At 45.1% G+C, this 23549-nt stretch overlaps 2 protein-coding genes across 3 annotated transcripts in view; both read right to left on the reverse strand.

The window, feature by feature from the left end:
* VWA3A (von Willebrand factor A domain containing 3A) overlaps window positions 1–21883 on the reverse strand; it is a 66998-nt gene extending 45115 nt beyond the window's left edge. The window contains 8 exon segments of the mRNA XM_047712875.1: window positions 2921–2975; window positions 4955–5032; window positions 5125–5249; window positions 9503–9626; window positions 10141–10227; window positions 16844–16966; window positions 21070–21265; window positions 21787–21883. Of these exon segments, the coding sequence (XP_047568831.1) occupies window positions 2921–2975; window positions 4955–5032; window positions 5125–5249; window positions 9503–9626; window positions 10141–10202 (444 nt within the window). The 5' untranslated portion in view covers window positions 10203–10227; window positions 16844–16966; window positions 21070–21265; window positions 21787–21883.
* Window positions 21884–22233: 350 nt separating this feature from the next.
* The window catches only part of MOSMO (modulator of smoothened), a 64358-nt gene continuing 63042 nt past the window's right edge, over window positions 22234–23549 (reverse strand). The window contains exon 3 of one of the 2 annotated variants that reach the window (XM_047712871.1): window positions 22234–22526. In XM_047712871.1, coding sequence (XP_047568827.1) covers window positions 22234–22526 — 293 coding nt within the window. The remainder of the gene's footprint in view (window positions 22527–23549) is intronic. The other variant, XM_047712873.1, reaches the window with a different exon arrangement.

Here is a 23549-nt window from a genome sequence, read left to right on the forward strand (position 1 = left end):
CAAGTTGAAGCTCTTAATAAGGACACTTGTCTTTCAGGACATCACATTTTCCTGGTTTCTCACCCACTTGCTGGCCAGTCCTTCTTGCCCTCCCCCACCTCCTCCCCAAGTCTGTGTCGTGGAACGTCCTGGGAACTTGTTAGATGCAAAATCTCAAGTTCCACCCCAGATCTGCCCAATTAGAGTCTGCATTTTTTTTTTAAAGATTTTATTTATTCATTTGACAGAGAGAGAGATCACAAGTAGGAAGGGAGGCAGGCAGAGAGAGAGGAGGAAGCAGGCCCCCCACAGAGCAGAGAGCCCGAGGCAGGGCTTGATCCAGATCATGACCCTAGCCGAAGGCAGAGGCTTTAACCCACTGAGCCACCCAGGCGCCCCTAGAGTCTGCATTTTAACAAAATTCCTCTCCCTACTGCCCCTACCACCAAAAGGGATTTGGCTGCCATAAATGTTTGAGAAGTACAGAGCTAGGGCTCCCTCTTCCTTTTCCTTCCTTATCTACACCAGGATTTGTCAACCCTTCATCTACTGACATATGGACCTGGGCGATCCTCTGTTGTGGGGAGCTGACCAGCACGTGGTGGGATGTTTGGCAGTTTCCCTGGCAATCTCTCCTCTCAGTCTTGACAACCAAATATTTCTGCAGACATCGCCAAAAGTCCCCTGGTGGGCAAAATCACAACCCCCACCCCAATTAAGAACCCCTGTTCTGCATTCATTCCCTAAATGATCTCATGTGTCTCGAGGATTTGAATACTATTTGCACAATGTGCAGTGTCCATGTGCAGCCAGGGCTCTCTGGCAGCTCCAAACATACGAATTCAATTTCTGGCTCCTTATCTCTGCCCAGATGGCTCTAAACCTCCCAGACTTCATATGGTGAAACCCAGACATCCTATTTTCCTCCTCCCACCTGGCCGTCTTGTGCATGGCATTCAACAGACCCAGGCACTTTGGCGGCAAACCCATGCAATCCATCAGCTGTCCTGCGGGCTCCACCTTCAAGACACACCCCAGTCCCCCATCTCTCATCCCACGCATTCTAGCTTTTGAGCCTAAGTCACCACCCTCCATACCTGGCCTTTGTTCTCTACAGTCAATTTATGAAGCAGCCACAATGATCTTTTTGGAAAAGCCTCACCTGTGGAATGAGATCTGAACTCTGCAGGGCCATTCCTGATTCTAGCCTCATCTCCCCTCTACCCCCTTCGCTGTATGGCTCACTCCATGCTCGCTACACTGGCCTGCTTGTGGCTTCTAGAACATGCCAAGCTTGTTCCTGTCTTAGAGCCTTGGCATTTGCTGTTTCTTCTGCCTGGAATGTTCTCTCCTAGATCTCTACATGGGAGTGCCCTCATTTCCTTCAGGTGTCTTCACAAATGTCTCCTTCTTGACCATTCTAAATAGCCCTCCTTCTGGTGCGCCTGGTGGGGGGTGGGACTCAGTCAGTTAAATGTCTGCCTTTGGCCAGGGTCATGATCTCCAGGTCCCGGGGATCGAGTTCCGTGGAGGCTGCTTCTCCATCTCTCTCTCCCCTGCTCATGCTCCTTCTCACTCACTCTCACAAATAAATAAATAAAATCATAAAAATAAAAAAAATAAATAAAAACCACAGCCCTCCATCTATCCTACTCTCTATTCTCTTACCCTGCTTTATTTTTCTTTACAGCTATCACTAACTTGACCTGACATATGATTTGCGAATTACTCATTGTCTGCCCTCCCCAACTGGACTATAATCTCCACGAAGGTGGGACTTTCCTATTGGTCGTGTTTCTAGTCCTCAATCCGGGACTGGGGCCTGATGTGTAGTAGTTATCCGATCAATATTTGTTGAATTCATGACCCAAACAAACACTGAGGACTCCCAGGACATTTCCAATCCTCAGGGGCCAAAAGGAGTTCAAATCTGGGGCCAGTTCTATTCCTTTTAAAATGTACAGAAAGTGCCTTTAGAGCTTTTATAATTGAAAACATTCATTCTCTTAAGCTTAGTCATTGGAATTCTAGACATTTATCCTGTAAAGTAACTGGGTAAGTTCATAAGAGGGAATCGGAGCCCGGCAATGCCAGATATTCCCATTTTTCAAGAGAGAGCTAAAAACAGACATAAACATGAAACACCAGAATTTTAAATCTTGGCAACTAACTCGAGAAATATTTTAAACCATGAGGGCCAAGAAAAACATGGCTGTGGGCCAGATTTGCCAGCACGCCTCTCGTTTATAAGCCCCGCTTTTCTCCTCCATAAATATGGAAACAGACACCCAGAGAAGTGAAGCCACTTGCTGACGGGGCCTTGCTGACAGTAGTTGGGAAGCGGGCCCAGGATGGCCTGTCCATCACCCCAGGCTGCATCAGCACCCAGAGGGCCCACGAGTTGGTTTAAGAGTGATTTCTTCTTTGGGATCTAGTCTGGGCTTTTTTCATGTCTCCTCTGTGGCTTCATCAGATAAGGGTACAGTGGGGCACGTGGGTGGTGGGTGGCTCAATCAGTTCAGCATCTGACTCTTGGTTTCGGCTCAGGCCATGATCTCAGGGTCATGAGATCCACCCCCACCCTCTTTCTGGCCCCACACTCATGGGGGAGTGTGCTGGAGATTCTCTCTCCCTCGCCCTCTGCCCCTCCTACTCAGGTTCTCTCTCTCTCTGTCTCTCTCTCTCTAAAATAAATAAATAAATCTAAAAAAAAAAAAAAGAAAGAAAGAAAAAGAATAAAACCAGCCCAGAGGAAAGCAGAGCCCAGAGACAAAGAGATGACATCATCTGAGCCCATGGATACAGCTGTGTTTGGGTTTTAGGTCTAGAAATTCCTTTTTTAGCTTAAGCCAGCTGAAGTTGGAGGTCCGTCATTTGCAAGTGAAAGACCTGTGACAGGAATGAGTAAAAGGGGTTGGAGAATGAAATCCCTGTGTCTTACCTTCCTGCTGTTTTCTGCGAGCCACTGGATTCTCTGCTGATAGAGTTCCACAGCCCTGTGAAAACACCAGAACCGCTCATCAGCCAAGGTCAGCTTCATCACTGAGCGACAGTCACTGATATGCATGGGAGGAAGGTGTGGATGGGACTTGGGGGTAATGTCTTGCTCTTCTCAAATCCGTGTCTCCTTAGAGCCTTCCGAGTTACCTGGAGATGATCATATGTGTCCGTGGGGGAAGTTCAGCACCAGGTTCTCAGGGGACTGAGTAACCAAAAAAAAAAAAAACCCCTCAGTTTCCAAAATGTGGTTGCAGGAACGTGTTTAACTTGCCTTATTGCAAACCATCCCAACGACTGGATGGAAGACAGCATGTAACAGGTGCTCAAGTTCAGGACTCATCTCTTGAATTCAACTGACTTACCCTCATTGAAGGCAGGTGGGATTTGGGAGCCTATACAAAAGGGTAAGCAAGACCTTTGGACGTGAAATCAGGGGGCAGTGGGTGGTGGGTAGAGTTTTAAGGTATACATGAGTATGAATAGAGCTGAGAGTATGAGCTTCATAATGGGGCGTGCTGGTCTTTTGAGATCCAGCTCTCCCATTTATTAGCTGCGTGACCTTTGACAGGTGTGGTAACCTCTCTGAACTTCTAACATGAAGATAATACCAGGGCTCTACCCGAGTCAACTGGCCAAAAGCCAGTTCCCTGAAAATCAATTTGAATTAACGGAATGGACTTGAACATTCCTTAACATGCTTGATTCATAATTAAAACCAATCAACCAAAATATTGAAAAATTCTTTAAGAAGCTGTTTAAACCTTCATACCCGATAAAAATTGCTATAAAAGTTACAGTTAAGGGGTGCCTGGGTAGCTCAGTAGGTTAAGCATCTGCCTTAACCGGCTCAGGTCATGATCCCAGGGTCCTGAGATGGAGGCCCACATCCGGCTCCTTCTCATGCTCCCTCTGTGCTCTCTCTCTCAAATGAATAAATAAAATCTTTAAAAAGAAATTACAGTTAAAATGTTTGATAAGGGGCGCCTGGGTGGCTCAGTGGGTTAAAGCCTCTGCCTTCGGCTCAGGTCATGATCCCAGGGTCCTGGGATGGAGCCCCGCATCGGGCTCTCTGCTCTGCAGGGAGCCTGCTTCCCCCCTCTCTCTCTGCCTGCCTCTCTGCCTACTTGTGATCTCTGTCTGTCAAATAAATAAATAAAATCTTTAAAAAAAATAAATAAAATAAAATGTTTGATAAATCTGGCAAATCGGTCAGTTATCCATTGAACTCTGGAAATTCAGCTTGAGAGTGATATTATATTTCCAGTTGCTGTGAGGATTAAGCAAGATAATGCATGCAGGCCTTAGGAGAATTCCTGACACATTAATAAATGACACATATTATTATTAGAGCCTTTTAAGAAACCTCAGACAAACAGTGATCCTGGGTAAGAGATTGCTACATCAGGGATGGAATGTGTATATAGGCTCAGAAAATCTGGTTTGGGAGAAAGCAGCCTGTATATGTTTCACATACATTTGCAAAATCTGTCATTGAAAGTGGTCACTTAACTATTACACCTCAGATGAAGGTATGAGGTTTTATGTGCTCACCCAAAGGGCCCACGGATTTTAAAAGGCTGAGAAAAACCGGTATGGTCCAATGTCTTCATTTGAGGAAAGAGACCATTAGGACCAGAGGTGGGAGGGACCTGCTCAAGAACCCAGAGATCGTTGCCGGAAAAAAGTTATTTTTTTAAAGATTTTATTATTTATTTATTTTAGAGAGAGAAGGGGAGAGAGTTGGAGGAAGGGCACGGAGGGAAAAGGAAAGAGAGAGAATCTCAAGCAGACTCCATGGATGCGGGGCTCGATCTCATGACCTTGAGATGTTACCTTGATCTTGTGTGGCCTTGAGATCACAACCAGAGCCAAAATCAAGAGTTGGATGCTTATGGCCTGAGTCCCCCCATGGGCCCCTGAACAAAGTTACTTTCAGGCTGCTGAAATGAGGAAATTCTCGAGCTCTCATACTTACTCAGAAAGCTTGGATTCGAACTGGTGGAGGATCTGGGTAGAGACGTGCACTTTCCTCGTGATATTGCTGCCTTCCTCCCTGAAGAAGCAAAGTCTTAAGAAGGGGGTCTCTGGGGCCTGGGAACAGGGTGTTGCCAGGTTTGGGGGTGAAGGGAATGGCGCCAGACTCACAGCACGGCGGTGCCCTGGCTAAGCAGGTCAGCCAAGGTGAGCCTCTCAAACTGTAAACTGCGCGTTGAAAGCCAGTCTTCCGAGTCCTCCCCAGCCAAGGGTTGGGTCTCGTCTCCCGGCAGCCTCTATGAGACAGAGCCAGAGTCAAACACAAAAGTGGGGAAAGAGAAGGCAAGTCTGAGGATGCCCTTGGTCCCCTCCACACAGATGCCCGTGGGCTGCCAACTCCAACAGGTCCTTCCTGAACACAGTCTGTTCAAGAACTCACCTGGGGAATGGGGAGGCCTGTGTCCTGGGCCAATTGCTCTGGAAATACCCGTTCTCATCCCTCACCTCATCTCCAGTGTGCGGCTGGACAGTTCAAGGGTCACTCACATCCTGCCTTATGTGAGACTGAATATATGGTGGCCAGACCATAGAGGACAATAGGACTCCAACCCATGGCCTTGATAGCAACCAGTCCATAAAATCAAACCACAACTGTAGCAACTGGCCCAGGATGGCCCAGACTTGGACAAGGACTGCCAGTTTTCCTATTTTTTATCCCACATCCAGCTCAGGACCCAACAGAGAAGGCTAAATATGCCCTCAAAACCAATCTAGGAGACACCTGGCTTCCAGTTAGAGCCCCTCCAGCTTCCTCCTGCCAACACTGCCCTTCTGGGCACACCTGAAGCTTTCCCCCTTCTTTTTTTTTTTTTTTTTAAGATTTTATTTATTTATTTATTTATTTATTTATTTATTTATTTATTTTCAGAGAGAGAGAGAGAAAGAGCATGCACAAGCAGGCAGAAAGGAGGAGAAGCAGGCTCCCTGCTGAGCAAGGAGCCCAATGCAGGACTCGATCCCAGAGCCCTGGGATCATGACCTAAGCTGAAGACAGTGGCTTAACTGACTGAGCCACCCAGGCATCCCATTCCCACTTCTCACTATAAAATTTTCCTGATCCCTGCCTTTGAGTCTCTTCACTTCACACAAGTGAAGGTGGCTGACTCCCTTGCTGGTGCAGACGCGCAATAAATTGCCTCTGTTCTCATTTGGGTGCTCTTTATTTCCACACTTCCATTTTCTGTATCTTGCTATGAGTTCTGCCTTGCTATCAGTCTGGTGGGTCCTCGACAAACATTTGTTGGCTGATGGAGGCGGGAATGGGTTCATCCTGTCTAGTCCAGAGACCAGAAACAGGAGCAGCAGGTAAAATATTTTAAATATAGAATTTCCTTGCCATCACAGGAGTCTGGCCAGGGAAAGGACTGTGCCCCCCTTGCTTATACCAGGTGACATCTATGTCACTTACACAGTACCAAGCTCCAAATTTGGGTGGTGGACTTGGTGGTGGAGCTGAAGTCATTCATGGCAAGCATTCAACATTGGGATTGCTTTCTGGGAGCCAGAAGGTAAGGAAAGCTGACTGGAGCCTCTGAGCCCACTTGGCCCTGATCACCTCTCCTGGAGGCTGGCATTTCTTCCTCCCCACAGGGGGTGTTTCTGAGCCCTTCTATGAAGCAGGTGCTATCATTGGTGCTAGGTCTACACTGTGAACAAGATAGAAATGTTTTTGCCTTCTTGGACCTTACATTCTAGTGTGGGCAGGTCGAGAGTAGAGAATAAATGAAACCAGTGTATATAATTTCAGAAAGGAAAAGTTCCAGGAAGAACATGGAGGAGGGAAATGTGACAGAGAGGGAGTAGGGTGGAGATGGGGAGGCCACTTCCTCAGGGTGGAGGGGAGGGGGTTTGGTCAGAGAAGGCCGCTGTGAGCCGAGATCTAGAGGTGAAGAACCCAGCCCTGTACATAGCTAGGGAATGCTCATTCCAGGCAGAGGCATGGAGCAGGGAAGGGGTCACAGTGTTTATAGAGCAGAAAGGTGGTCATGGAGGTTGGAGTGTGGGATGTGACATGAGAAGGGGCTGGGAAGGTGTGCAAGGCCTGGTTTGGATGGGGCTTCCAGCACAATCCCTATGCGATATACCTATAAGGTATATGTTGCCAGAATTGGCCGTGACTCCCTCTGGGTGTGGTAGGGCATCATGAGGGAGGCCAGCTGATGGGAACTGCCCCTACAGCACCATCTGATGGCTGGGGAATGGGCCTGTCCACCGTTTAACCTACCAGTACCCCCATCTCTATTAGAGATGACTGCGCCATTCCCGGGTGCCTGCTTGAACCCAGGCAGGGACTCCTTGGGCTTGTATCTGTCAGGGCTCTCATGGTAGCGGAGCGGTGGACAAGGAGTTGAAAACTCTGCAAGTAGCTGGTTGCGCTCCACTAGGCAGGGTAGAGGACATAGGAAGAAGAAAATTCCAGAGAAGAGCAGGAGAGAAGAAAGGAGCACTGTAGGTGGGGTTCTCCACTTGCTTTGTGATGCTGGGCCGGTCAGTGGGGCTCTTTTCTCATCCGTAGAACGGGCATGTGAAGCTATAGCAAAACAGAGCCTTGAGTGTTGCTGCACTAACAGATCCCAGCACTGATCTGCATCTCCCCCTCAACGAACATGAAATGCTGCTATTACAGTCCAGCCAGATACTGTTGTATGCCCTCGGTTCTGTGCCTGAGGCCTGCTCACTGCCCTGTTCCAAAAGGAGATACCAAGCCCTAAAGAAGTGTGAATAATACTGACAGCAAACACGTACACAGAATCTATTATGTGGCAAGCACTGTCCGTATATTAACTCATTTAGTTCTACAAAGTCGGTTCCATCATTACCCCATTTTACTGACAAGGAAACTGAGGCACAGAGACTTTAAGTCATTTCCCCAAAGTCACGCAGCTGGTAAGTGGTATGGCTGGGATTCAAACCCAAGCTACGTAGCTCACGTGAGCACCAAACTATGACTATCTTCACCAAGGACTGAGGGGGAACTGACTAAAAAGATAACTTTCTCATAGGCTCTTATGCTAATTAATTCCTGCCCTTAAACAGCACCTCCTAAAATTCATGGTCCCCATCTCGCACTTAGGGAAACGGTGCTTTCTATCATACGAACACTAGAGGTCACTCTCTTCATCTTTCAGGACTTAACAGACTCCCTGGTGGATAATTCCGTGCACTGTGGACTGATAATTCACCTTTCTTCCATTTTACTTGTATTTGCAATGATCCATCGTGTTTCAGTAAGATGGACAGACAGTGTACATTTTGACTGTAGGGCACACTGGTTACATACTAAGGTATGTGCTCTACATAGAGAGGAGGAAGATCTCTGTGTTAGAACAATCCTTTTTCTCTTTCCCATTGCTATTCATTTCTGAGGTAAAGGAGGTCCCAGCTGTGGCTGGTAAGGGTACGAGTGGTCCTTGTTCGCCTGGGAACTCACCTACTTGATATGAAATTACATGAAGTGAAGACTCAAATTATCAACAACCGAAGTCATTGAAACAATCCCCCAGACTCTCAAGACTATTGACATTTCCTCATTTTCTTTTAATTAATTTAAGTAATTTAATTAAAATTATTTTCCTAAAGTATTTCCCAAAATACTTTCCAAGTATTAGCACGAGTACTTGAGGAAAGTCCAACAGGACCATTTTCCTGATTGTTTGATTGCCGGCATTAAAACTGTATTGTTTTTGACAGATTGTCATCTCAAAGACATCATCTTTAAACTCTCATGTAGATTAGGTAGGTGATTTTAGGCCAGACCTGCACCTAACTACTCCTGATGACAGTAGTTTCTACGATACAATGAATTCTGTGGTCTAGACCACTCACTCACTGTCTGGTTCACGGACACATTGAAAGGCAGCCTAAAACCACAGTTCTGGTTATTCTTCGAAGTTAATTCTCTTGCCACAATGCTCTTGCTCTGATAGCACTTCCTGAAACTGATTTTTGGATCTAGGTTTTAGGGAATCCTAAAAGAAAGACAAATCTCAGAAAGGGGAATTTTAGAATTACATTCCCTAGTCTTCAGGCTTTGATAACACAGTCTTCATATACTCCTGAATGTTTCCTGATATGGCCAAGAAGGCTATAAGATTTCTATAAACAGCATAGAGATTACTATCATTTCGAAAGGCAAAGGATTAGAGATGAATGCTTAACTAATAGTTTTCTATCCCGAGATCCTACATGAAGAAAGAAACACCCAGAGTGGGGTGCCTGGGTGGCTCAGGCCCTTAAGTGTCTGACTTTGGCTCCAGTCATGATTTCAGGGTCCTGGGACAGAGCCTTGTGCCTGGATCCCTGTTCAATGAGGAATCTGCTTCTCAATCTGCTCTTCCCCGCTGTCCCCTCTCTCTCACACACACACTCTCTCATAAATAAATTTTTAAAAAAGAAAGTAAAAGAAACACCCCAAGTTTAACACATTCCACATTCCCTGACTATGATTTGTAAGCACTGTGACTCAGTTAAAGCACTATATTGTATTTACCAGTAAGTCCTGTGTCTGGTTAACATGTGTAACCAGTAGTCCATTGTCTGGATTTTGGCCACGTCCACAAAGGTCCTTCTGGTCCAGTCGCTTCTTTGGATCTTTGTCATTGTTTCTCCTCAGGCTACAAAACACACAGTGAGTGACTGATCAGTGTCCCAGCACTAGACATTGCCTCCACATTTCTAGGGTCTCCAGAGCCATTTATTTATTTATTTGACAGAGAGAGAGACACAGCGAGAAAGGGAACACAAGCAGGGGGAGTAGGAGAGGGAGAAGCAGGCTTCCCGCTGAGCAGGAAGTTGGATGCGAGGCTTGATCCCAGGACCCAGGGATTATGACCTGAGCCCAAGGCAGCCGCTTAAGGACTGGGCCACCCAGGCACCCCTCCAGAGCCCTTTTTATTTCTGTATGATAGCTGAAAAGGGTTCCTGTAGATTCCTGATAAAAGGTGAACTCCAGGTTCTTAAGACATTTTATTCTATCATTCTTGTAGCGAGAAAACGGAAGTCCTCGGGCATGAGCTGATGCCACGACCATTTATCCAGTCTTGCTTCGAGGCAGGTATTTCCCCCCTCAACAACCTGCGACAAAATGTTGGTGTTGTCTTCATTTGAAAAATCAGAGAGGATGCTTACCAGTGATCTTCCAGAAACGTATTATCTTGACCATGGAAGACAGGACTAGTATGTGTAGCCATTATTAAAACACCCAAAGCTTATTTCCTAGGTAGAAAAGGAACACCAGAGAAGAGAAAGATAAATGCAGCACAGAGACACCAGCTTTGGGGGGTATCTACAGTCAACTCAACTCTTCTGTCATTCATTCATTCATTCATTCATTCATCCATTCATTCATTCGCTAATGCTTATCAATTATGCCAGGTGGTAAGGATATGATGGTGAACAAGGGAACAGAGGCTTCTCAACTTTAGCATTTTTGACGTTTTGGACAGGGTCAGTCTTGGTTGGGAGGCTGTCCTGTGCATTGTGGGATCCCTGGCCTCCACCCCCTAGATGCCAGTGGCTTTCCTGCCTCCCAAGTCGTAACAACCAAAAATGTCTTTAGACATGGCCTAAAGTCTCCTGGGGGCCACAGTCGTCCCCAGTTGAGAATCACTGAGGTAGACCTCACAGTCTAGAAGGGGAAGACGGATGTTAAAAAATTAAATTTAGTATCTGTAGAAATTGTGTAAGTGCTAGGAAGGACGTGAACAGGATGACATGCTGGAGAGTAATCAGGAAAGGGATCTGTTTTGCATAGCTAAGGTGGTCAGCTGCAGGCTTGACCTTGAGCTTTGACCGTCACGAAGGACAGAAAGGAGGCAGCTGTGTTAAGAGTATGGTGAGGGTTGGGCTGCTCAGAGAGGGCCAGGAGTGATCATAAGAATTTTAAGAAGGGGGAGAAGAGGGGAAAATACTGAAAGGAGGTTGAATTCTTTTCTTTGTGAATGACATCTGTCCTCAAAGGGGCTCTACCTTGCAGCCTAGTCCTTACAGCTGAGAGTCAGCAGTGGACAAGAAAAAGATGCCTCCATCAGATCCTCTCTGGGTATTCGGAATTAAGAGCTATGTGGCCACAGCATACATTCAGAAGCGGGGAAAAGCTTGTCTTCAGATAAAGGGGAGTGAGTGATCCTTCCCTGCCTTGGGTCCCCTGGAGCCATTCTCTCTGACCTTCTTCTTGCCTCTCTGCTGGCTCCTTCCTGGTCTCCCTTCCAGGCTTATTCTCCTCTACCGAGCATTTTAATTTGGTACTCCTCAAGGCTAAATTATGTCATCTCTACCCTTCTCTCTCTATCTTCTTTTCCTAGGCACTCTTATCTTTCCCTGTCCCTGGCCTCAACTGTCATATGCACACATTGATGACCCCCAATGGCATATCAAAAATCCAGACCTCTCACTCTGATGGCAGACCGTGTTCATCAACACTGGATATTTCCATCTGGAGTACCTCAAACTCAGTATGTCCAAGATTGAATTCATATTCCCTACAGACCTATCCTCTTTTCAGTGTTTTCTAGCTTAGAGAAAACAGGCGGTTTCCATCTACTTGTATGAGTCAGAAACCTAGGAATTGGGTGCCTGGGTGGCTCAGTGGGTTGAAGCCTCTGCCTTCGGCTCGGGTCATGGTCCCAGGGTCCTGGGATTGAGTCCCGCGTCGGGCTCTCTGCTCTGCGGGGAGTCTGCTTCCGCCCCTCTCTCTGCCTGCTTCTCTGCCTACTTGTGATCTCTGTCAAATAAATAAATAAAATCTTAAAAAAAAAAAAAAGAAACCTAGAATTATCCCCAATACATTATTCCTATATCTAATCCATCACCTAATCTTGTTAATTTTCCCACTCTCCAACCTGTCCACATATCTGTCTCCAGTGACATTCTCTGTCCAGGGCACAGTCATCTCTGCCATAGACGACTGCAGCGGACCCTAACTCCCCACATTCCCCAAATTCCTTCAGACCCTTCAAATCCAGTCTGTTCTCACTGAAGCCAGAGTGATCTTTTAAAAATACAAACCCAACGTCACACCTCCTCTTCTCCCTCCTGCTTCAAACTATTCAAAGGCTTCCTTTCATTTCTAGGATGAAGACTAAGATTCCTATGATGGCATTTGAGGTCTTGCACGATTTGGGTGCTGCCCACCCACTTCTTCAGCTTTCCCTCTTTTCCCCAGCTCCCCCATTCTGTGTTCCATGACCCCTCCCTTCAATTCCTGGAATGGTAAACATTTCCTTTAACCACAGGGCCTTTTCACATGCTGTCTTTGCTCTGGAACATCCCCTCCCCCTCTCCCAACTTATTTTTTTTTTAAATTTATTTATTTGAGAGACAGAGAGAGAGCATGAGAGGGGAGGTCAGAGGGAGAAGCAGACTCCCCATGGAGCTGGGAGCCCGATGTGGGACTTGATCCCAGGACTCTGGGATCATGACCTGAGCCGAAGGCAGTCGCTCAACCAACTAAGCCACCCAGGCGCCCCTCCCAACTTATTCTTGATAATTCAGCCTAAATGTCATTTTTGCTGGGGACTCTTCTTCACCCTCTCACCGTATTTCAGGTTCCTTTAGTGTTATGTAAACTCTCACAGAACTTGAGGATACTTCAGGATACTTTTAACTTAGAATGATACATTCTTTAGTGTGATTTTTAAAAAATTGTTGTCTCTCTCCCATTAGACCATAAATTACAAGACAGCAGGAACTGGCAGGCGATACACACTCCAGGGATGGGAGGTTGAGAAACTGCCTTGGTTCTTGAATATCTAAATGCTGGCCCCAGGCACTTGTGAGAACTGCCTTTACTTTCTGCTCTTGGGTGCCATGAAAAACCCTGTTCCTTATAACGCCCCATCTTTCTGCTTAAGCTAGCTCATTTAGGTTTCTGTTACTTGCAACCACAAAAATATTGGCTAAGACACAGCAAGTGAGAAACTCAGGAGTTGCAGCTTGAAAAATAAGTGTGTGTGTTCATATGAAATCATTAAATAAAATAGTCTAATGATGGTACAGCAACTTGCTTTTCTCTCTGGGGTCTTTAATCTTTTACTCAGAGGATGCTTTGTTTTTGGGGCAGCACCAAGATAATGTAGCAATGTTGTTAATGTTAGAAAAAAAATGTTTAAAAAACAACTGGCTTTCCCTCAGGAAACTTGGCTGAGAGACCAGTGGCAGAGACTGTTGAAATAGAAATGCCTCGTGAGCACTGGACGCCCCACAGTGTCCCAGTTCTCTTTTTTCGGTGAGTGATTAACAATCTAATGAATTCAGACGCCTGCACGACTGGGTTCTAGGGTGACTGGTGTGGCTGATGGAGGAGGAGGGTGCGGTCGGCATAAAATTCATGACACCATATGGTGTTCTAGAAAGCAACAGACCTTGGGTTTCTTCTTCTGCAGAATGGAATGGGGTTCCTGGTAACTGCCCTGCCTGCTTCAACACAGTGGTCAACAGACCAAAAGCCGACACTGAGAACGTCAAAGAGCTTTGTAAATACAGAGTACTACAGAAATGCAGAATAGCGTTCGAACAATGTGCTGCTTCTTCAAGGGCTTCAGCATAGGACATGTAAGCCATCACTTATCCCGTGGACATTTTTAGGGTATTTGCTGGGTCCCAGAAAGAGCTGGTACTGGGGAGGCAGAGAGGAACTGGACACAGCCCTTATGAAGCCTCACTAGAGAGGGCTTCATTGATTATCCCATCTCAAACAGTATCCACTCTACTGTTTTCTCCAGAACGTGTTTTAACATCTGAAGTCCTACGTTGTTTGCTTATTACCTTTCTCTCCCAGCTGTCAACCCACTAAGAGTAAGAGATCCTTGATGGCAGGGACTTAGTTCTGGTCCCTGCTAGAATCTTTTGTATACTCAGTGCCCAGAACATAGTAGCTGCTCAAAAAACGTTTGTTGAATAAGTGCACTCAGGGCAGGTCTAGGGTTTAGACAAAGGTGGGCCACGCTGCCCTGGGGGATGGGGCTCGGGTGGGAAAGAGAATATGTAGGCTGGCCCCTAAAAGATGGCATCACGGGCAAAGGGAATGAGGTAGTAGCCCTGGTTAGTGGATTAGAGAAAGCCTCCAGCTAACTTCCTGGTTTGTTACTAGCTGGGTTCTCCTAAACATCTGGGACAAAGCTCCCCCCACCCCCACCCCCCACCGGGTTTGTATTTTGAATGGCCAGACAATCTAAGTCTTGCCCCATCCGGTCCATTTTACATTCTGCTGCCAGGATGATTTTTCCGAGATGTAGAGTTGTCCACCTGTTTAGAACCTACTGGGGCTCCTCACTGCCAGCGATCATCAAGCTGAACCTTCCTTGCAATGTTTACTCTTCTTTTAGGACCCGTTCCTTGCTGACTCCTCCCCCTTACCACCTACCCTTCTATGGGCCCTGGCAACCTCTACTTCTATGCACCTTACTATTTCATACCCTTCTTTGTTGAAGTTGGACCCACCTCTACAAACACCTTTAGCCCTACAAAAAGCCAGCAAGTCCTTCCTGAGCCCCATTTTCTGCCCTCCAACCCCCAGGAAGGAAATCATTTCCTCTTATTGCTGCCCTGGGGTGCCTTGTACCAAGATGTCATGGTCCTTCTCCCCAGCAGTCCCACTACTTCTTTGTCTGTGGTTGTATCCCCAACACGCAGCCCAGCGCCTGGCATATAGGGAGCAGAGGCCCATGGGCCCAGACTCCCTAAACCTCTTTCCAAGGCTCAGCGTCTGGGTGTGCCCCACCCCGTCTTACCATCCTGCCGCCTCTGTGAAACTCACCCTCACCTGCATTTCTCCATTTATTCCTCCATCTTTGGGAGAGGGGGCCCTGGTCATCCCGGGACTCTGTTTTTCCTGGTTCCCACCTCCTCTATGCTCCTCCAAGCAACTCAGCGGTGGAGCTCACCCTGCCAGGAAGTGTTAGCTGGTCTCCAAGGTAACAGACCATACCACTGCAGCCTGAAGCAGGGACAGGGGAAAACTCCCTCACCCCAGGGAAGACATTACCACTTCCTTGTTAACAGCCTTTCCCCAGGCACTTTGCTTTTCTCCACCCCTCCAGAAGCTTGGAAGCAGGATTTGGACTTCTATTTCTAGACTCTCTGGGTCAGCAGAAAATGATGGTTTAGACCAGTAGAGTCTGGTATGTGCTGCCTTGCCATGGTGGGAACTGAAGATAGGTAGCAGAGAACCTGTGCCATGCCAGGCGGGAAAGCTGGTAACTGTCAACTTTTTCTCAGATTCCCTGCCCCCCCCAAACACACACCCTGAGAGAGGTTTGGCATTCCCTCACCTCCACCAGGTCCAGGCCCACCCAAACCTGGCCAATACAGCAGCGGCCTCAGTGACCTCTTAGCCTCAGAAGAGATCATCTACTGCTGTGGTTCCCAAACCCAGGTGCCCATCAGAATCATCTGGGTTGTTTGCTAGGGAAACATCCATAACATTCCCATTTGGGAGACAGATATAGAACTTCGGTGGAGTGTGGGAACATGAATCTTTAACAATGGTCCCAGGTGATTATGATGTAACCAGCCTCTCGCCCATAGCTGGGGGACCTTCTTCAATGCCTTCTTTTATGGAAGTCAAGAGATGAAGTGATGTACCCCATGTCAACCAGCTTGCGAGAGGCTAAGGTATCTCCACTTAGTTTATCTAGGTAATTTCTCAAATGACTGTCTTCACTTTCTGAACCTATAATTTGATCATTTATAACATGTGTTCCTTGCAGTAATCATCACATGGTGGAGAACCTCTTCCAATGTTGACACTAGCAGGGCTCCTAAAGGCCAGATCAGAAATACAAAACCCTTCCCAATAGAAACTGCTTACCTACCACCCGTCACTGTGGGCAGTTGTCATGGGTTGAAGGTAGTGTGGCGTGTGGGAGGGCGTTTCGTCAGAACCAACAAGGCAGGAGAGGAGGCAGATGAGAGAGAGGTAAGGAAGTCAGAAAAGGGGAGAGTTACAAGAGGCTGAGAGCAACCAACCAATAGCTACTCTGTGAACAAGGGGTGAGGGTCCTTGTGCCCACCGTACTGGAAATCCTCTGTGGAAGTGGCTGACTAGCTTTGAGACACCACTTTGGAAGACAGGAGGGCCCAAGTTTTATACTTGTACAGTTTCCTTGGCTCCTGGATACATAAGTCTCAACATTTTACAAGAAGTAAAACCCAACATTGAAAAGTCATTGTGATTGCTTTTTTCTACTTAAGCTTACATGATACACGTATTCTGGATGTAGTTGTGTCGGAGGGATAAAGTGGAGTAAGATTTTCAGCCTGTATGACCAGGCAAGAGGAAAGCTGTGTGTGGGTACCTTCTTTCTGAGCTCTCCTCAGATGGTTTGTAGCTCATTTGGGCCCCATGTAAGGAATTAGAGCACAATAGGAATTTGGGTTTCTTACCTTAGTTTCTTGGAAACTGATCAGGGTGAATCCACCTCTGGTCTTTATTTAGGAGCTAGCTGTAGCCTGGTCCCATTGCCCAAGATATACTGAGTGTTGATTTCCTAATTCTCCCATTAATTCTATTTTTGCTTCACACACTTTGAAGTTCCAAATTATGGAATACACACTTAGATTTGTTGTAACTTTCTCCTTAAACGACCATTTGCTAATGGTCTGAATGTTTGTGTGTCCCCACCCCCTACCCCTCACCCCCTGAAAATTCATATGTTGGAAACTTAGCCCCTAGAGTGATGGCATTAGAAGGTGGGGCCTCTAGGAGGCACTTAGGTCATGAGGGAGAGCCCTCAAGAACGGGATTAGTGCTCTCATAAAAGAGGACAGAGCCCCTAGCTCCTTCTGCCCTCTGAGAATACAAGAAGTCTGCAACTCAGAAGAGGACCCTTACCGGACCACGCTGGCACCCTGATCTTGGATTTCCAGCCTCCAGAACTGTGAGAAATAAATTTTTTTAAAGCGATGTTGCAATGAACACTGTTTTACATCTTTGTACACTGTGAGATTTTTATTTCTGTAAGATAAAGACACAAAAAGTAAAATGTATGAATCTAGGGGCTTTATTTTCAAAAGTAGAGGCCCTAAAAACAAAGTTTCAAAGCTATAGACCCTAAAAACAAAGTATTTTCTTCAGTTCACAGCAAGTTCCTAAGTACCTTGTTGATTTTTTCAAATCTGGGGAGAAAATGAATTCCAAAGCTCTTTTAACTTGATAGATACTGTAGTGTTGTGCCATATTTAGTTTATAATCCTCCTGCACTGGAATAAGCAGATTGGGGTGACTTTGATGATTTTTGTCTTCAGCACTTAAAACTCCTTTGGTTTCTTTTTTTTTAACTGAGATATGACACATAACATTAGATTAGTTTCATGTGTATACTATAATTCAATAGATGTATATATTGCAAAAATGATACTACAGTAAGTCTAGTTAACACCTAATTAGGCTTGTGTTTCAGAAGCCACCTTATACTGTGGTATTTTGTGATAGCAGCTCAAACAGACTAAGACAGTATTGTTGTGCAACATTTTTTTTTTTTTTTTTAGATATTAACTTCTATTTTGCTTTCTTTATTTTCCCCATTTCAAGCCAGTAGCAGGTGCTTTTTGTTGGGTTAAGAAGTAGCCTGAAGTCTACGTTTTTCTTTTTCATAAAATCCCACGCTAACTGAGAGATTAAAGTGGCGTGCCAAAGCACGGGAGGTGAAGGATGTGTCTAATGTCAAGAGAAGCGTGAGTGTATCAAGATTCTTTCAGGTTAAAGAGACAAACCCAACTCAAACTGGCTTAAGGAAAAGAGGGAATTTATCTGCTCAAACAACAGAAAAATCAAAGGATTTTCTGGTTTCGTACATGGCTTGATCCAAAGGCTAATACGATGTTAATAGAAATCTGTCTCCATTTTCCAGCTCCTTTCTTCTGTGATGGCCCTATTCTTTTTTTTTTTTTTTTTTAAGATTTTATTTATTTATTTGACAGACAGAGAGAGATCACAGTAGGCAGAGAGGCAGGCAGAGAGAGAGAGAGGAGGAAGCAGGCTCCCCGCTGAGCAGGGAGCCCGATGCGGGGCTCGATGCGGGGCTCCATCCCAGGACCCTGGGATCATGACCTGAGCCGAAGGCAGAGGCTTAACCCACTGAGCCACCCAGGCGCCCCTGATGGCCTTATTCTTTTTTTTTTTTTTTTTTTTTTTTTTTGATGGCCTTATTCTTAAGCAGACTCTTCATGAGTGCTTGGCAAACTTGGACACCAGCAGCACTCAGAGCTCCCGCCCTCCAATTTAGCAACCCTAAAAGAAGAGCACCTCTTTCCCAAGGACCTCCAGGCAAGGCCCAGGCTTGGCTTGGTCATGTGACCCACTCATTTCTGAAATAGTCACTGTGGCTCTGATTGGCTAGACTTGGCTTCTGTGTCCGGTCTTGCACACCAGAGGATGCAATCAGCCCCTTGAAAAAAGCTGGATTGGGGGCACCTGGGTGGCTCAGTGGGTTAAGCCTCTGCCTTCGGCTCAGGTCATGATCTCAGGGTCCTGGGATTGAGCCCCGCATCGGGCTCTCTGCTCAGCGGTGAGCCTGCTTCCCTCTCTCTCTGCCTGCCTCTCTGCCTACCTGTGATCTCTCTCTCTGTCAAATGAATAAAAATTTAAAAAATTAAAAAAAAAAAAAAAAAAGTAAAAAGCTGGATTGTTTTGGTTTGAACCAAAGAAGGGGACATGGGTACTAGGCAAATATGCAATCTGAGGAAAGCCAAAAGGGAAGAAGAAAGAGACAGAGGTCAAGAAATCAGGTATCTGAAAATCAGAAGGGGTAGGGGCTGGCTCAGTGTTTGGTGGCAGCACTTTGAGATGGTAAGACCTAAGAGGAAATGTGTCCTTAGTCCAGGGAGAAAGTCTTCCCAGCTCACCAAACTACACCATGCCCCAAAGGTGGGATGGACACAGAACTCCTGCACCATTCGGCCTCGAATATTAGAACTCTCAGCAGTAGTAAGTGTGGACAGATGACAAATGACTGGAGGGGGCTTTCTAATATTTGAACCATGGTCCTCCGCACAATCCTAGGGTAACCCAATAACCAGAAGATTTCCTATTAACAGGGTAGAAGGGATCTAGTTAATTGGTTTTTTAAGTGCTATAGAGGGGACAAGATCTAGCCTGTTTGGGGACATTTCCCTGGGTGCTCAATTCCCAAAAGTGTCCCAGTAAAATCAAAGGGTGACATCATCTAGTTCACCAATCAGTGAAGTTACCACTTAGCAGGATTGCAGAAAGCTTGACAGTGAGAGGGGAATGATGGAAGACTGAACACAAACAGCTTAATAACTTACATACTTTTCTCCCCAACAAATTATATAGTATTTATAGGTTGCTTCTAAGTAGGACTACCTTTTATGGCTGCTTGCATTCCACATGCAGAAGAAGCAAACCATAGATTCAGCTGCTCATGTCTGAGCCAAGAAATCATGCAACTGGGACAAGCTATTTTTATTTCCTTCACACTAGCCAGGACAGAAGTGGTTCTCGATTCTGAAGTCAGAGAACCTAGGTTTGAAACCCAGATTCAACATTATTAGTTACTGAGCCTTGGGCAAATCATTCCCCTTTTGATGCATGGTTTTCTGGTCTACAATATACCACTTCCACTTCACCTTAGGAGGACGGTTAAGATGACATATGGAAAAACACATAACCTGAATTTAATATTAGTTTCCTTTTCCAAACTCATATTGAGTGTCATTCTTTTTTTTTTTTTTAAGATTTTATTTATTTATTTGACAGACAGAGATCACAAGTAGGCAGAGAGGCAGGCAGAGAGAGAGGAGGAAGCAGGCTCCCTGCTGAGCAGAGAGCTCTACGCAGGGATCTATCCCAGGACCCTGAGATCATGACCAGAGCCGAAGGCAGAGGCTTAACCCACTGAGCCACCCAGGCGCGCTGAGTGCCACTATTTCTTAATCACAATATTTAAAAATACATGTACTGACTTTCATGGGGTAGTTGATATACTTCAGTTAGAATGTCATGTTATCATGGTATGTGGAAAGTTCCTGTTATCTAAGGCCTAAGTTCAAGCAGCATTATTTGTAATAGCAAAGAACTTGGAGACTACCTAAATGAAATCAACAAGGGAGGAGGACACACATACACACACACATACTATACAGCCACTAAAAATGCAGATTTACATTTAGTGACACAGAAAGATACCCATCATAAGTAAAAAAGAAAGTGGTGGGAGGCATGTATAATATGATCTTGCTTTTGTTAAAACTGAACAGGACATAGCCATCATACACACATACACACACACACACCATGCATCTATCTATCTATATACATATAGGACAGAGAGTATATGCATCTATATATATAGTAAATACAGCAAAATATCTGCAAAAAACCTAATAAACTGTTAATAGTGGTAATTTCTGAAAGGTAGATGGGGGGAGACTTTCAATTTCCTATACTCATTATTTTTTAACTTTACAGACATGTTACTGTAAAAAAAAAAACAAAAAAAATCCCTTTGCCCCAGTTTAGGGTTATGGTAACTTCCTTCTCCACAACAGCACTTGGGACAAGAAAAAGTTACTGATGACCCCAAAACAGCAAAAATGAGGTAAAGTGGGGGTGACACCACAGTAGGAGTCCACTACTCACTGACGACATCAGTAAGATATGAGGTACTTAAAAGCTTTCTTAGATCCGTGGATTATCTTTCCTCTAGAGCGATTTATTATGCATAATGGAAAGGATTGTCTTTGATTGGTTCTCCAACTGCATTTGCATTTTGCCACAGAGAACAAGCAATATAAAAGAATGAGTTGTTTTTTAAATTTAAGAAAATATGTCAATTGTCTAAGACAACCAAATTAAATATTTAAATAAGAAAAGAGTGCCAGAGTGAGGACTCAGCATTTATTTTACTGACTGGCTCTGACAGATAATAGGGATTGATGTAATAGTGACCAAATAACAACGGCAGAATTTACTAAAGGGCCACAACATGGCCGGTTGGGGATAACTACATCTAAAATGAGATCAAATCCTTGAATCTATTCCTTTTAGCAGAAATAATTAAAACCATGTTGGCAGAACCAAGTCTTTGCAAAACATACCAAATATGGCTTCAAGATAGCTGAGAACCCGAAAGCTTGAAGAAGCCTCCAGAGAGTTCTCTCAGGATCGACAGGGTGCTTGCATCATCCTGGTCCTCTTTGGGTTGGTATCGACAGTGGAGCACTATGAACTCGGTAGGAAAGGGTCTTCAGTCCACAAAGGATCTTGAGTAGTAAAGGTCCTAGGTCTTGAATCCTAAGGAGGTCAATGACACTGGCATATTATACAGTCAACTACTTGCCAATAAAATAACCACATTGACTTGCAAGGGCTGATTTAGGAAAGCCTCTGCTTTCAGAAAGATTTTCACTGAAACAGTCCTGGCAGAGATGGCTAGGTCCCTCAAATACAGTTTCACAGTTTTCCTTTATAACCTAGGCCAAATTTAATTATGATAATTCAATTCACATGTAAAGGAATGTGCCAGGTCTCTAAGGGAAATGAGAAAGCCACATTCCTCACATTCAAGAGTTTATAATCTAGTGATAGGGAGATGTTTATTAGTAAGAACAGCAGCAACTAATGTTGAATGCTTACTACGAGCCAGGCATTTTCATGCTTTCTCATTTAAACCAACAATAACCCTATGACATAGGTACTGTTAACCCCATTCTACAGGTAAAAAAAAACCAAGGCTCACAGGGGCTAAGTGATTTATCAAGGGTCACACAGCTAGTATTTTGGAACAGAGATTTGAATCCAGGCAGTCTACTCACCTCAAATAAGTTCTATTAGAGGTATAAGCCAAAGAGAGAGCACAAAAAAATTATCTATGTTTCAAATATGAGCAGGATTAGGGAAAACTGCGAGGAGGAGGTAGTGTAGTCATGGCCAAGGCAAAGAGCAGGTGTAGTGAAAGAATGGAGACTAGCTAGTTTGGCTATGTAAGGTGAAGAGATACAATGGTGGGTAAAAAGATGGAAGAGACGGACTGAAGCCAGATCAGGAAGTAAGGCTGAAGAAGTTTGCACTTCATTCTGTAGAGTGGGAATGACAGCAACTCAAAGAAATAATATGCTTTCTTTTGGGTTAAGGTAATTTTGGTAGAAATGTGGGATAGTAGTGGGGTGGGATAAATGGAGATTAGTGGAAGGAAGACTGGTTCAGATACTATAGAACACGAAGAGCTAGCTGTCCTAGGTCAACTGTCCAAGGACTTTTTGTCACAGACATTTCTTCCTGTGTGGGGTGCCTGCTCTGCTGTTGTGTGACTTCAGGGAAGACAGTCTGCTCTTCTGAGGCCTTGATTTCTTCATCTGGAAAATGGAAACACTGGATGCGCTCTTTTGTATTTCATCCAGCTCTAAAATTTTCTGAGTCTCATGAAAAATCTCTTGAAATTTAATCTTGGGTCCTCCGTCTGCGGATTCAGTCCGTCTGCTGAATTGTATAAAACTTGAATATGCTTGAAAATACCATCCCATTGTTTTCTCCTCCTGGGAAAAGAACCAAAACTCTAAAAAAAAAAATAATACAGCATTATGCTTTCTATCTTTGATACCATTTTTAAATACCTACTTTTATTTTGTTGCTGGGTAACTGTGACCCAGGAGAGTTGACTTTGCATGAGAGGAACCCAGTCTTCTAGTCTTGGTGTTTTTCCTATCATCTCCTCATACAGTAGTTAGAACAGAGTTAGTGGAAGACTAAGTCAAATGAGGTGTCTATGGACTCATGTTATTATGGTTTTCTTGGCCCCAATGTGGGGCTTGAACTCATGACCTCGAGATCAAGAATTGTATGCTCCACCAATTGAGCCAGCCAGGCACCCTCATGTTATTGTTTTTAAAGCCAGTCTGTTTTTTTGTGGGTTATACACCAGGGTAGATTTGGATAGTGTGAAGATAGGGTGATCAGCTCATCCCTTTTGCCTGGAACTTTCCCAGTGAGAACACCAAAAGTCTCATTTCCCAGGAAACCCCTCAGTCTCAGGCAAATGGGGATGACTGGCACCCTAAGATGCCTTTATGATCCAGAACTCAAGAACATCCAAATCCTACTTTGTCTTTATCTTCCAACTCCCTGAGAGGTTCCTGTAAGGGCCGTTATAAAGAAGAAACAGCAGCAAAGGGTAAATGTAGTGCTTTATTAGTTATTATTCAGCTGGGCTAATCCTGAGACGGCTCAAGTAAAGCTCACAGTAAAGCTGTGACGGAGCCCATGTATGAGTCTCAAGACTTGAGCCCTCTGTCCTCTCCTTCAACCCAAATTTTAAAATTTTGGAAGCCAAATCCTTTGGACTGCAGTGAAGTAGAAACAGGAGACTGAAGCAAAGACGAATGGTCCTAGGTCTATGTGCGAGGGAGAAAGGCAAGACGGCTGGCTTTGAGGGCCTTGGCTCAGTGGATCTCTCTCAGTTCATAAAATCATGATGTGGAAGAGAGAGCCACATATATGTGGGCTTATTGCTGATTGACTCTTCTTACTGGTAAACATGCCCTAATCCATGTTCTGGTATATTACCGGCATCTCTTCCCAA

Source organism: Lutra lutra, chromosome 18 (genome assembly GCF_902655055.1).
Source record: "Lutra lutra chromosome 18, mLutLut1.2, whole genome shotgun sequence".
Lineage (NCBI taxonomy): Eukaryota > Metazoa > Chordata > Mammalia > Carnivora > Mustelidae > Lutra > Lutra lutra.